The sequence below is a fragment of the Apis florea genome, unplaced genomic scaffold (genome assembly GCF_048593485.1).
Source record: "Apis florea isolate Af1SG1 unplaced genomic scaffold, ASM4859348v1 contig_3081_pilon, whole genome shotgun sequence".
NCBI lineage: Eukaryota > Metazoa > Arthropoda > Insecta > Hymenoptera > Apidae > Apis > Apis florea.
The window spans coordinates 2,144,646-2,158,294 of NW_028256703.1; the positions used below are offsets into that span (position 1 = coordinate 2,144,646).

Here is a 13,649-nt window from a genome sequence, read left to right on the forward strand (position 1 = left end):
ACCAGCGAGACGAATAAACAAAATAACAAAAACGAAGAAGAGAGAGAGAGAGAGAGAGAGAGAGAGAGACAAGCGAGAAGTAGAAACTATTTAACGAAATTAAATCCGCGAAAACGAAGTTCGAAAAACTTTCTTTTCGAGGCCCAGTTTTTCTTCTTCTTCTTCTTCTTTTTTTTTTAACGAAAGAGATAACAATAACATGGAAAAATAAAGAATAATAGTAGAAAAAAGAAAATAGGAAAAAGAAAAAAATGGAACAGGATAAGGGAAGAAAGAGGGAGGGGGAGAAAAATTAAAGGGAAAAGCTCGTTCTCGATGGAACGTAATTTCCGGTGTTTAGCGTGGAAAATATTTCGCCCCTCTCGTGCTTTCTCTCTTATATCCCGGAATTTTAAACCGTTTCCACAACGATGCTTGTTATAATTTCGTTAAACAATTACCGTTCACTTAGTTACCGTGTTCCCGCGGAGAATTCGCTCGCGAGGAAAGTGAAGCTTTAACTTTCACCACCGGCGAGAATCATGTTAGAGATGCTCGGCTTGGAAAAATTTTCCTTCCGTTGATCGTTATATTTGTGTCGCGGCTGTTGCTAATAAATTCCTTCTGAAACAATATGTACGTATTCAAAGATATAGAAAATTCCAATTTTTATCCGCTTAATTTCCGCCCTTTCCATTTTTCTTTAATCATTAATTTAATTTTATTATTTAAATTATTAATTTTTATTACTCTGTCGCTAATCATTCGACTCATACGACTCATAAGAAAAATATATATCTTAGTTATTAATTTTATTAGTAAGTACTAACGTAGATATCACGTGGATCTTTGGTGGACCATTTTCAAAAAACCAATCATTAATTTATCTATCTCCAATCTATCTACCATCTCTGTCATTCACGTTTCGCTTGAAATTCCTCCTTAACGAGAGAAAGAGCCCCGCTCGACCGAAAAAAGAGAAAAGATAAGTGCTCGGCTTGGAAAAATTTCCCTTCCATTACGTTTCGTTATCTAATAAATTCTCTAATAAATTCTAAACAGATTTATATTTATATAAAAATTCAAAAAATTTTTCCTCTCTTATTCTTTCCATTCTTCTTTAATCAACATCCGTTTAAAAACCAGAAAAAAATCGTGAATATAAATATCACGCGGACCCATTGCTACCATTTCCAAGGAATCAATTTCGGGAATTTGCACATCACCCAGTCCCCGGCTGTCATTCACATTCCTCTTTAAATTCCTCCTTCAACGAGGCAAAGTTGTCCGAGCCGAAGGGAAGGAAGGGTGGAAAACAAGGGTGGACGAAGAAAGGGATGGGGGAGGAGGGGGAGGAAGGGGGGGTGGTGACGTCACGAGAGGGTGTCCTGTTGGGCTAGGTCGCGCGACGCGGCCTCCTCCTCGCCACGGAACGGCCAACTCCTCTTGGTCCGCCACCGGCATCCACCAGCAGCTCCTCCACCCTTGGCCGTCGTGCCGAAAAAAGCAAGGCTCGCAGAAAGGACGCCCGGCATCGTGGCGCTCTTTGGTTGATCAATACACGCCGCCTCGTACGCGGACGGACGGTCACGCATGTGCACCGTGTGGGCCCCCCTAGTTCCGTCTCCTTCTGTCCTTCACCCCCTTGGCCTCCTCCTCGCCATCCTTCCTCTCTCTCTCTCTTCTTCCTTCTCTTTCTTTTTTCCCTCTTCCCTTTCTCTCTCACACCCACCACCCTCGCTTTTCGTATCGCGTCTCTCTCTCTCTCTCTCTCTTTCTCTTTCTCTTTTTCTCTGTCTTCGTCCGCCTTCCACCCTCCACCCCTTGTCTTCTTCCCTTTCGTCTTTTTGCGCCTCTTCCACCACCCCCGCAGTCTCGACCCTTCCTACCGTTCCCATCCCCTCTCCCTCCAAACTCTGTCTCTCTGGCCGGACACCGAATCTTATTCTTGTTCTTGCGCCTCGAAGAAGAACTCGAGTTTTCGAGCGTGGATTCGTGGGGAGTTTCGAAGGAGAAGGTGTGTTCTTCTCGTTCGTCGGGAGGGAAAAAATGGGACTTGTTTTTTCGATTGTTGTTCGTTGGAGAAAAAGTTTTCTCTTGTACAGGATCTAAGTAATTAGAAATCAGTGAGAATCCACCCTCTACTAACTTGTAATTTTAAACACAAGTTAAACCAAGATCCTATCATAAGGTTTCGTTAATAATAAAGCTTCTCGTATCGTAAGCCCCTCTTCGATACGACTCGTTTCCTCGTCTCGGATATTGGATTCTTCCGAGCTTCGATCCTTCGCTTCTTAGGCTTCTTAATTGTAAATCGCGGATTTCCTCGATTCGTATTAATCGTGGATTAGTAGAAACGATGAAAATTTCAATCTATTCTTTCATTTTGGAAAGAATTGCGCGCGGGCACGTGCGTTTCAAAGTGGAATCGAGACGAGACGAGACGATTACCACGAACGATTAATCGAACGAACGGGAGAAAACATTTACAACAGGGACGATTCCCGTTTCTCGTTCCTTGGCGAAATGAGAAGCGAAACTCGCCCTTCTCTATCACCCTATTATTCCACCTATCGCGCCTCTCTTTTCTTTCTTCCACCCCTCCGTTCCTATCTTACCTCCCCTCGCTTCCCCGTCCACCCTCCTTCCCGGAGGCTGCCCGATTTTTTCCTTCCCTTTCTTTTTTCCTTTTTTTCCTTTTCTTTTCTTTTCTTTTCTTTTTTTTTTTTTTTTACACCTTTCTCCCTCCCCCGGCCGGTCGTTCCACCCTCCTCCTCCTCCTCCTCCTCCTCCTCCTTCTCCTCCTCCTCCACCCCTTGCCGCTCAAGCGGCACGAAGCGCCCTCTTCCTCTCCCCTCCCCCTTTCTCCTCCCTTCTTCCTTTCTCGTCCAGCTTCGCCTCTTCCGTCTCTCCTCTATCCTCCTCTTCCTTCCACAACCCCTTCTTTCTCCTCCTCCTCCCCCCGCCCCTTCCCCGTTGTTCGTTCTTCTGATTCCTCTCTCCCCCTTCTCCCCCTCGGCCACCCTCCGACGCCAGGCGTCGGCGTCCTTTTGCTATCGGGACGCTCTCTCGACTATCGGCCCGACCACCTACACCGACCTACGGAATAGACAGAGGGAGGAGGGACGGGGAGAGGGGCAGGGGGAGGGAGGGGCGGCTGCCAAGGGGGTTGGAGGCGAGGAGAGAGTCGGTGCAGCGCCTGGATGCGAGCTAAAATGTATTTTTTTCTTCTTCTTCTTCTTCTCTCTCTCTCTCTCTCTCTCTCTCTCTTTTTCTCTCTTCCTTCTTTATCATCCCTTCGAGCCGCTCGTGGGTAGGTTGGATTACCAATCCGGGGATCGTGGAGCATGTATTTCCATTTTTTTTTTCCTCTTTCCTCCCCCCCCTCCCCCCCTCCCTCCTTTTCGCCTTTTCGCCCATCCTTCGCTGTCCTCCCCTATCTCTATCCTATCCCTCCTCCTCCTCCTCCTCCTCTTTTTCCCGTGGACCTAAGGGTCGCGTTTCCTGCCTCGATGCAAATTATCGAGTTGAATTTTTGAAGGGTCCTGTTTCGCGTCCACGAGGAACCAGGGGGAGGGGGTGGATCGTGGAGAGCGATCGTGCGTTTCGATCGAACGAACTCTGAACCAGAGTTCAGTTGACGAGGATGGAGGGGCTTCGAAATTTTTGTCCGGAGAGGCTTCGTTTTAATAACTCTTTGAGAGAGAGAGAGAGAGAGAGAGAGAGAGAGAGATCTTGGTTCGCGAAACGTTGAAGTTTTTGAAGAAACCATAAAGTGGACAGAGATGATTAACATCCCATTACCTTGGACGAGAATAAATCTTGGTCGTTATTGTGGAAAGTTACTGGTTTCGTAGCGACTTTTCACTCGGAGAAGACTCGTCCTCGATGAATTATTGAGATCATCCTGCGAAATTCTCGACTGATATTAGATTAAATAACTCTTCTCCGCGCTCTCTTTCACCCCTCCTTACCTTGTCGCTTAATCGAGAGATGCTGGATCGATATTTAATTTTGAAAATACGAACCTAACTATGGAGACGAAAGTATTCGGGATCGTCGATTATTTTCGTACAATCTGGCAAAATTTTGTGATTGTGAAATTTTCAAAATTGCAATTATGCCTGCCTTTCAATCTTGAATATCAGAGTGGAAACACATCTGAGAATAAGATTTAATTTTTCTCAAAGAGAGTTTTACGCGCGTCATTACAAGCGAACGGGTTAATCTGAATCGAGAGTAAAATTAGCGAATATCTATAAATTGATTTTTTTTATCTTTTTTTTTTTTATCTTTTTTACGCGTGTCGATCGATCCGTGTGTCGAGACCGCGAAATAGAGATTTGGGTCGGCAACCCCTTGCAGGAAATGTCAGACAAATGTCAAAGGTTGACATTAGACGGCCGGCAAACGCGATTTCGAGGCTGTTCAATTATTCGTCTCATTATCAGATCTAATTCGAAGTGTCACGTGACCAATCTCGATACCATCTGCCACCAGACGGATGGATTTAAGAAGGGATGAACCGGTCCAAGAACCATTTCCTTCCCTCCACCTTGCTCTCCTGTGGCTCGAATTTTAAAATAGAACACGAATCTTGGCGCTGACTTCCGGACGGATGGGTGAAAACCCTCAGAGATTTTTTTCCTCCCCAGGTGCTCCTCTCCTCTCTCGTAGGGGTGAGAATTTTTAGTGCACGGGGGAGTGGAGAAGAAGTGACATTTTTTTTTGTACTTAACCAAAATATTTTTAAGATACGATCACTTACTTGAAAGTAATATCCCTCGGGGATATACATATACTCCTTGTTGAGAGTTCGTTTTTAGTCGAAACTATTCGTTGTAAAAAAAATTCCAAGATATCATTTTTCCATACAACGAATAAAGAAACAAAATTGTCAGAATTGGATCGAAACGATTCCAAAATTATTATAAAATTACCCCTAAAAACACGGATCGAACATCGAGCATGAGAAAAAGAAGAAGAAGAAAGGAGTAGTGAAAAGCAATTGGAAATTTCGTTTCGATAAAACTGTTCGAGGGGGTGAGTCCTCGTCCGCGCTGACCATCCCCGCACCGGGGAATGCATGCACATCCCTTCGCGTTCTTGGACTTTCTCGCAAGAATCGGTTTCACGAGCCACCTGTGGAGCGACGGACGAAAGCATTGCCCTTTCCACGCCTTATGGTGTCCCTTAAGCTCGGTTTCTAGGTCGGCCCTACGACCTTTCGATTTATGGGGGCGTAAAATTCGTCTCTCCGTCTCTCTCTTTTTCTCTTTCTCTTATCGATCCGCATTTATATCGAATTGGGCCGAGCGAACGATTGAGGATAACGCGTTTATGGAATTATCGCCATGTTGCGTTCTTTTTACGATCAATTTCGAGGTTTTTCGATCGTTAATCGTTTGTAGACAGGGATAAGTATCGCGAGGATTAAAGCGTTATATGGTAGGATTTGGAATTTATATCGTGTTGGTAAATCAGAGTTTCCTATCGGAGTTGCGTGTCCGCTTTATGCTTTTCTCTGTTCTTTTAATCCTTCGCGAATTCGTTACAAATCATGTATACGCGTTATTCTCTCTTCAGGAATAGATTAAATTTTCACAGAGAAGCTTAAGTTAGTTTTAAAGTTGTTTTCTTTTCTTTTCTCTTCTTTTCATATACTTTTTGGTAATATTGAATAATAGTCGATCATCTTTCTAGCCCTTTTCAACGTCGAATAAAAATCGATACATCGTTACTAGCTACTTGCGAAAACTTTTTCTCAAAGTTGTCTGTCAATAGCTGTACCGCTATAGTTTTTCCCAAGATTCAACCTTTTCGATCTAAAATATTCTCCAATATTATCCACCCCATTTAACATCCTGTACAATTGAAAAATTTACAAGAAATATTTACTTCTTCCATCCTCGAAAAATTGGCCAAATATTTTCCTCTCGTGCGTTTCAAAATATTTTCCAACGTGATACATCCGGTTTTCAAATGCGAAAATTCGAAGATATCTCTTAAAAATCGTTGATCCTTCCTCTCTTTCCCCCCCTCTCCCTCTCAAAAAAAAGATTAAACACTTGGATGGTGTGTATAGAGATCTCCGTATGGAAAAACTTTGGAGATAAAATTTTTTCGAAATCGAATTGTAAAGGGAAAGAAGTTCGTCATCCCTCGACGAGCCACCCTTTTCATCCTTCGAGATGGATACGTGACCACACGCAAGGTCCTCGTAGTTGCGGAGGGTGGCGCGGGGCCGTGTGCGGTTCAGGAGGTCGTGAGAAGGGAAACGGGGTCATCCCTTAATGTCCCTGGCTTCCATCCACCCTTGTGTCCTTGTGTCATATCCACGATGTCTCCCGTTTAAACCAGAGACGTTTTGAGAGCGGCCAACGCGTCGTATCGAGCGAAAGAATTTTTCTCCCCCAATTAGTGGGACGACCGTTGATTTACTAGGAACAAATTTTCCCAAGCAAGATTTAAGCAATTTCTCTCTCCCTCTCCCTCTTTCGATCTATATATTCAGATTTATTTATTGCTTTTAAAGGATGGATTTTTTTTTTTTTCGAGACACGTAGATTGAACGTCTCGAACCTTTTTATCTTGGATCAACTATTTCTTTAGCTAGCAATTGAGATGATGGTAATATTTTTTTTTTTTTTCTTTTCATTTATTGATATGATACAATCAATTGTAATTGTTGTTGAGAATTATAAATCGATACGATAACAATTAAAAAACTCTTAGGGAATTATTGAACGTTAAAAGTCTTTGGATCTAGAACAGAATTTCATATTAAAATTACCGCCACCACAAAGTTATCGCGAAAGTTAGAAAACTTATAATATTTTCATCGTATTTATCGATTCTTTCCTCGTAATGGTCTTCCTTTACCAAGCAAGAACCCGTTGCTCCTTTCGATTCCGATGGCAGCATTTGAATAAAAGTCGGAATAATAAATAAATGGTAATGGTTAAAACGCTACACTCGGGCAATAAAGGGTTAAAACAGTCGAGGATTATATTATTACCTTACCATTCGATCAAACCACGTCCCATCGCTTACTTCCAAATCGATTCTCCGAATCGTGAGACTTGTGCAACCTGTCCATCCTGTAACTAACTATCCCCCTCTCCTCCTCCTGCTTTCTAAATACGCGTAAGAAGCGAAGAAATACGCGAGAGGAGGAGGAGGAGGAGGAGGGTCGGTTTGTTTGTCTCAGAAGGCCGAGTGATGCCCAAGGTCACGGGCTAAGCCCGCCACCCTCGTCTATGTTGTGTCTAGACGGTGCTTTTTACCCCTCTTCGCCGCCCTCTTCACCATCCTCGACCCTACCATCCGCCCACGCCAGCTCGTATCATCGTACTCCGCCACCTTGCCAACCCTCTACACCCCCCTCCCCCCTTCGCCTCTCCATCAATTATTGACGCTATTTACGCGGCTTTTGGAAAATATTCGTTCGATGAACTCGCTCGCTTAGCCATCAAGGATCGATCAAGGGATATTATTTGGAGAGGGATATTATTTTTCTTTCTTTCTTTTTTTTTTTTTTTTTTTTTTTGGATTCTTGTTTCTTCGCTTTGTGACCGTTCATTAATTTATCACGACGATTTCGAGTAAGAGGGTAATACCCTCATGATTTTTTAAATTTGGACGAAATGCAGAAACAAAGAGATCGATCATTTTTTGTGAAAGATGTAACAATTCTAATTCTTTTGGAAGATGAAAAGTAACCTTGGTTACGTTAAAAATGAAAAATCGGCCAAAGATATTCGATCGACTCGAAATTGAATGTTTATATATAAAGTAGAAAGAAATCGAAATAGGACGGGTTTAAATATAGAAAGATACAGATACTATATTCATTCAAAAATGCGTGGTGTAACGCATCATTAGTGAAATGAGAAATGATGAGATTAATAATAAAAATGTGATTAAGTGAAAATAATTTCAACGTAGAGAATTAAGAATATTGTATCAATATCAAATAATATGAATAAAATGTTATTTATTTATTATTAGCTATTATTTATAATGCTGCTTTTTGTATTGAAACAAATTTATGCAGAAATTAAACAAATTATAAAATAAAATATAAATAAAAATAAAACGCAAAAGATTATAAATATTCTCGAATTAATTAAATTAAAATTAAACGTAATGCTATTTATTTATTACATATCGTGCAATAATATTTCTTTGCTCTTTCCGTTTCCAGCAATGCAACCCCCATGACAAGGAGAGCGACTATTGGGGCGGCGGACGGGGCGCGAAACAAGGTTACGAGGTGAGCGAACCGCTTGCACATATTTTAGCAGAATGGCTAGGAATTTTCACGGTCCCCGTGCTAATTCTACTTAGTGAAGCGCAGCACTTTCTGTTGCAGGCGAAAATGAACGCGGACCACGGCCAATTGCAGAAAGGTGAGTCTTGCCTCCTTGCCTCCTTGCCTTCTTAATTCGATCCCTTGATCCGCGCTACGCCTCCCTACCTACGATTTTAATTATATACCCCCTTTTCACTCTCTTCGTTTCTCTTCGTTTGCCGCGTAAAAAAAAAAAAAAAAAAAAAAAAAAGAACAAAAACATTTTCGACATGGAATAAACGCGCGGGCCAAGAAGCGCGCAAATATTGGCACTCAATATTCGATAGTGCGGCCATTCACGGATATTGAAATAACAGAGGTGAACGACGACACGGAGGATGGAAACGTACTCGTCTCGTTCCATTTTTTTCCATCGTTTTTTCTTTTTTTTTTTTCATTTTTTTTTCCGTTCTTTTTTTTTCTCTTTCTTTCTTTCTCTCTTTCTTTTTTCGCGAATTTTGTCTCGTTCGAGGGTGCGAACGCGTAGAGAGGGTTGTCGGTGTTGACTTGACCCTCGCGGTTTTTCACCACCGAAAATGCGGAGGGGATGCGAATTTTCAAAAGTACGAGTGGATAATCAAGAAAATTGTTTTTTTAAGAACCTATATATATATATATATATATTTTTTTTAAGATCGTCACCTTGTAATCCTCTCGTTGTAAGAAAACTTGTTGAATTTTAAAAAAAAAGGGAAACAAACTTTCGAAGGACGAAGCGGGCATGGAGAAGTCGATGGAAGAAATGCAACAAGCGTTGGCCCATTCGTCCATTCGTAACACAAGGCAGACAACGAGGATGATTTCATCGCGCTAACCGGCGGTCTCTGGTTAAATAATCCTTTGGGAGGAGGAGAGAAAGAGATGAAGAGGAGAGAGAATGGAAAGTGACGCGCGTTACGTGTAAACACAAGTCTGTTCGGTGTCTGGAACCGGTTGTAACTTTGCATCCGTGACGTAAGATGGTCGATTAGGATCGAAGCGGGCGGCGGGCCCGCTTCAGGCCGGGACAAAAAACACGCGTGAACGCGAATTTATCATTCCTCGTCGTGTCCTCGTCGTCGATTCTTCTTTTTCTTCTCTTTCTTCTTGTCTTCTCTTTTTTTCTCTCTCTCTCTTGTTTTTTCCTTCCTCTTTTTTTTTTTTCGCCTGTCACCGAACCAGGATCTCTCCTTTCCACCTTGGACCGGTGCTGCGACTGTGACCTCTAACTCTCCGCTTCCGCCTTGTGCAGGTTCTGTTGACTGCGACCTCTGCCTCGCCTTAGAAAGTCACGCTTAGTCACGTAGCCGGATTTCGAAATGGGAAATCGCGGTTTTATTTTTGTGGGTCGAGGCCGAGTAGGAGTATCGATTTCTTCGTATTGGTTTAATTAAATAATCCGAAAATGTACGAAAAAAAAAATTGGAAACATATCATCGCCCATCTTCGATGCATTTGATTCTTGAAACAATGGATTTTCCATCCATTTGCACGATGTGAGGAAGAGGTAGATCAAGATAAGCGCGATCATTGAAATGGATCGATTTTGGAAAAACGAGTGGAAGAATTTACGAAGGAGAATTTTGAGTAAGGTTTTTCGTTGTTACGGAAGAGAGACGAGACGATCATCGATCGGCGTTTTCTGAAGCGAGAGAGAGAGAGAGAGAGAGAGAGCGCCGGCGGCAATGACCTAGGCCATTCACAGACCGTCATTTTTTCCCCCTGTGCTCTCCCCGAAGGGATTAAGTAATCGGTGGCTTCACTCGTAAAAGGTGAAGCACGTTTCCATAAATGTTTTTCACTGCCAATGGCACGCGCGACGTGTCGTGTAGATCGGCCATTTACGAGGCTCACGTTTTCCCTTACCGCGTATAGGAGGCTTGCTACGAAGGGGCACCGATTCACCTGATAAATCGCAAGAAACCCGGGCAAAACCGCGACCCTTTTTCCATCTCTTCTTTCCTTTCATCCGCGCCAATTCATCCACGCGTTTTTTTTTTTTTTTTTTGGTTCGTTGCGCGCGAAACGATCGATCTTCGTAAAATTCGTAAGAAAAGTCAGCTAATATCGTTATTATAAAAAAGGAAATTGTATTTTCGTTGTTGGTAACGAATGTGATAATTTTAACCTTGATTTTCGATTGCTTTTCAATATATAAATTTTTCGTGTTCAGAATTTCGATCGATGAAACGATTGATACGATTGGACGAGTTATTCAAGGAGTTATTTTTATAGATGGAATCTGTTCGAGCGGGAAAATTTTATAATTTGATCGGATCGATGAGACGTCGAATGAATAGTTAGAGAAATTTTGAAAGGATGAAAAGAATATCAGTTGGGGAATAATATGGCGAGGGCACCATGGGGCGATGCCTGGAGTTCGACGACGAAATTTCGACGTCATGCGATCCGTGCATTAAGGATTAGTGGAGGGAAACGGGTGAACCCTCGAGGCTGATTTTCGGGGCCCGGGAAGAAATTCGAGACACGCGAGGCGACGATAATCACAGAACTCCCAAGATTGAGTTATTATTACTCAACATTGTTACCTTTTTACCTCAGAATCCTCGAATCTGTTGCCTGCCAAATCTGAAAAACTAAAATTAATCGATTATAAAAGAACAAGTAGAATAAAATTCTCGAGGAGAAGCGAGATTAGAAACGGGAAATCGAATTCTTCGAATTAGAACAGTGATAAAATCCGAGTTGTTGCAACTGAGAAATGAAAATTTGGAGCTGAAATTGAGTTGGAAAATTCTCTCTCCAAAAATAAACTCGGCCGAGAGAATTGGATCGATCCGATTAACGCGATCGAACAGAGAAATAAACGAGAAAGAAGAGACAAACAACTAGACCACTGACCACCGGTCATTAAGAGCCGAAAATCCTAGCGCCAGCCCGCCAAGCCTTTCTTCGATCCTCCTTTCGTCACGATTTCCGTTTTCGAAACGTAACCGACGGCAAATCACCGTCGTCCCCTCTAATGACCGAAGCACCTTCGCCGTGCTTAATATTCCCCCTGTCCTCCCCCCCTCCCCCTCCTCCACCACCTTGGATCCCATCACTCGGATCCGAGCCCGTTAATGGAACGGATAACGACTTTCACCTATGCCAATCGGTCGGTCGCTTCTTCTTTCCAGCTTAGATGCAGCTTCGTTCGGCTTCGTTTCACCGGTTAACCGAATGATGTTCCTTCGCGTCCCCGCCACAGGTGGTTAACACACGGAGTAGCGTTTCGAGATGGAATGATGGATGTATCGAGCGGCCATCGTCTTCTGTCTTCTGCGTTGTATTCCGTTGAAATTTTTCTCTTTCTTTCTTTCTTTCTTTCTTTCTTTCTTGTTGCGCGAATCTCCCTTCCTTGTCTTTCGTTCCTTGTCAACGCGAACAATCCAAATAAAAAAAAAAAAAAAAAAAAGGAAGATTGAAGACTCGAAGGAGATTACCTTCCGCGAGAGAGATAAAATTCGTCCAGAATTAAACTTAATCGGCTCTATTCTTAGACTCGATGAAAAAGAAAAGAAAAAAAAAGTTCCAAAATTCTTGCCTAAGTAAAAACTTAGTCTTAAAAATCTTTTTTTTTTTTTTTTTTTTTTTGGGACATTTTACGCGCGATGATGATGATGATGATGATGATGATGATAATAGTAATAATAATAATAATAATAATAATAATAATAACAATGTTGGGAAGGAGCGAGTCCAATTTGCCAAACCGATTGCGAAAATAAATTTCGCAACCGGCAGTCTCCGATTATCCGCGCTTCCTTCATTAAACCAGGATCGTGCTAATGACGATAAATATCGAAATTACGCCTCGGGCAATGAGCCATTGAATCTTCGTGCGAAAAAATCAACTATCTCTCGATCCTTCGTTCCGACTAATAGAGATACGATCGAAAAATGCATGTAACGAGACGTAAATATTTTGCTTCGATTTCCATCCGTGAGACCGGAAAAGCGATTGCGAAACGATATTTATATTCGAATTTGTCGTAAACAAATTGGTATCTTTTTTTTTTTTTTTTCCCTCCCCTCAAACTGTTCTCTTCCTCGAGAACAGATTCGAATTGGCCGCCATTACGATCGGTATCGGTTTACGATCGGTGATCACGCGTTCGATTGTGGAAGTTATTGATTAAACGCTAGTTTAATCATGGTGCGTACCTTTTCAAACATCGTATGCGAGTTAAGGTAAAAGAAAGTAAATGCAAAATATTGGCGGTGATAGCGATTTGAGTTATAAATAAAATTGATGATCCTACGCGATGGACGTAATCCCGCAATGATACGAATATGTAAATTTTAATTTGTGAACAATCCAACAACTGGACGATAAACAATTTAAAAAAAGGGAAAGAGTCGATCGAATTAACACAGTTTAATAATAATATTTAATTTTGTGTTGCGCAACCGATGAATTTATTATTAATCCGTGATTAATAAACTATTGTTACGTTATCATCTTCATCATCTGGAAATCCTCTTCTCTTCGAATTAAAAATCCTTGAAAAAAAATAAGAAAAAGAAAAAAAAAAAGAAATAACGTTACGGTTGAAGAATCACGATCAAACGATAAACGTTTCGTTAATTTGCATTAATATACTATTCTATTGTTCGTCGTTCTATCACGATTTCAATCGTTTAAGAATCCTTCTCCTTCTCCTCTTCTTATTAAAAATAGCCGAGAGAAAAGAGAAAATGGTTAGAGGCGAGAAATTACGGGCAAATATGGTCGAAATGAAATTCGTCATCGATTCGTAAAATTTATCTTTCTTGAATGGGATCAAGAGTAGTTGGAAGGGAGTTGGAGTAAGATAAGGGCTCGTTTCGGTTGATATGTTTCTGTAAAGCGACGTGTAAATCGAGTCGTTGCTCATCGACGAGCTACCACGAGTCGTCGTGATATAAAATCCAGCAACGACGTCGTAAAACTCGAAGGCCGGGCGGTAAAATCTCTGGAAAAGCCATCAAACTGAGGCAATGGGTGGAGGAAAAGCTCGAAGGGAGGAGAGGAACCCGTAAAAACACCTGAAGTACCGATCACCCGAGCCAGACGTTCGCCAGACGGTCTGTCTGGTGAAAAAATTCCAACTTCCCTTACTTAAACTTGAAGAAATTTCTGTGTGTGAAGAACCGTCGCTCTTTTTCCCCTTTTTCTTTTCCTTTTTTTTTTTTCTTTTCTTCGTTTCAAATTCGTTTCTATTCTCGTCCTGACGAAGACAGATCGATCGATATTTAATTCCTCTTTTTTTTTTTTTTTTAATTCCAAGTTGAAGCTTGAAAATTATTTCAAAATAATTGTTTCGAGAAGAGGTTTCAAAGTTTCCTTTGCTTT

General features: G+C 41.8%; 1 protein-coding gene across 1 annotated transcript in view; it reads left to right on the plus strand.

The window, feature by feature from the left end:
* The window catches only part of LOC100865588 (uncharacterized), a 140,139-nt gene that overhangs the window by 40,477 nt on the left and 86,013 nt on the right, over nucleotides 1-13,649 (plus strand). The window contains exons 3-4 of the mRNA XM_086908570.1: nucleotides 8,186-8,254; nucleotides 8,339-8,390. Of these exons, the coding sequence (XP_086764696.1) occupies nucleotides 8,186-8,254; nucleotides 8,339-8,390 (121 nt within the window). The remainder of the gene's footprint in view (nucleotides 1-8,185; nucleotides 8,255-8,338; nucleotides 8,391-13,649) is intronic.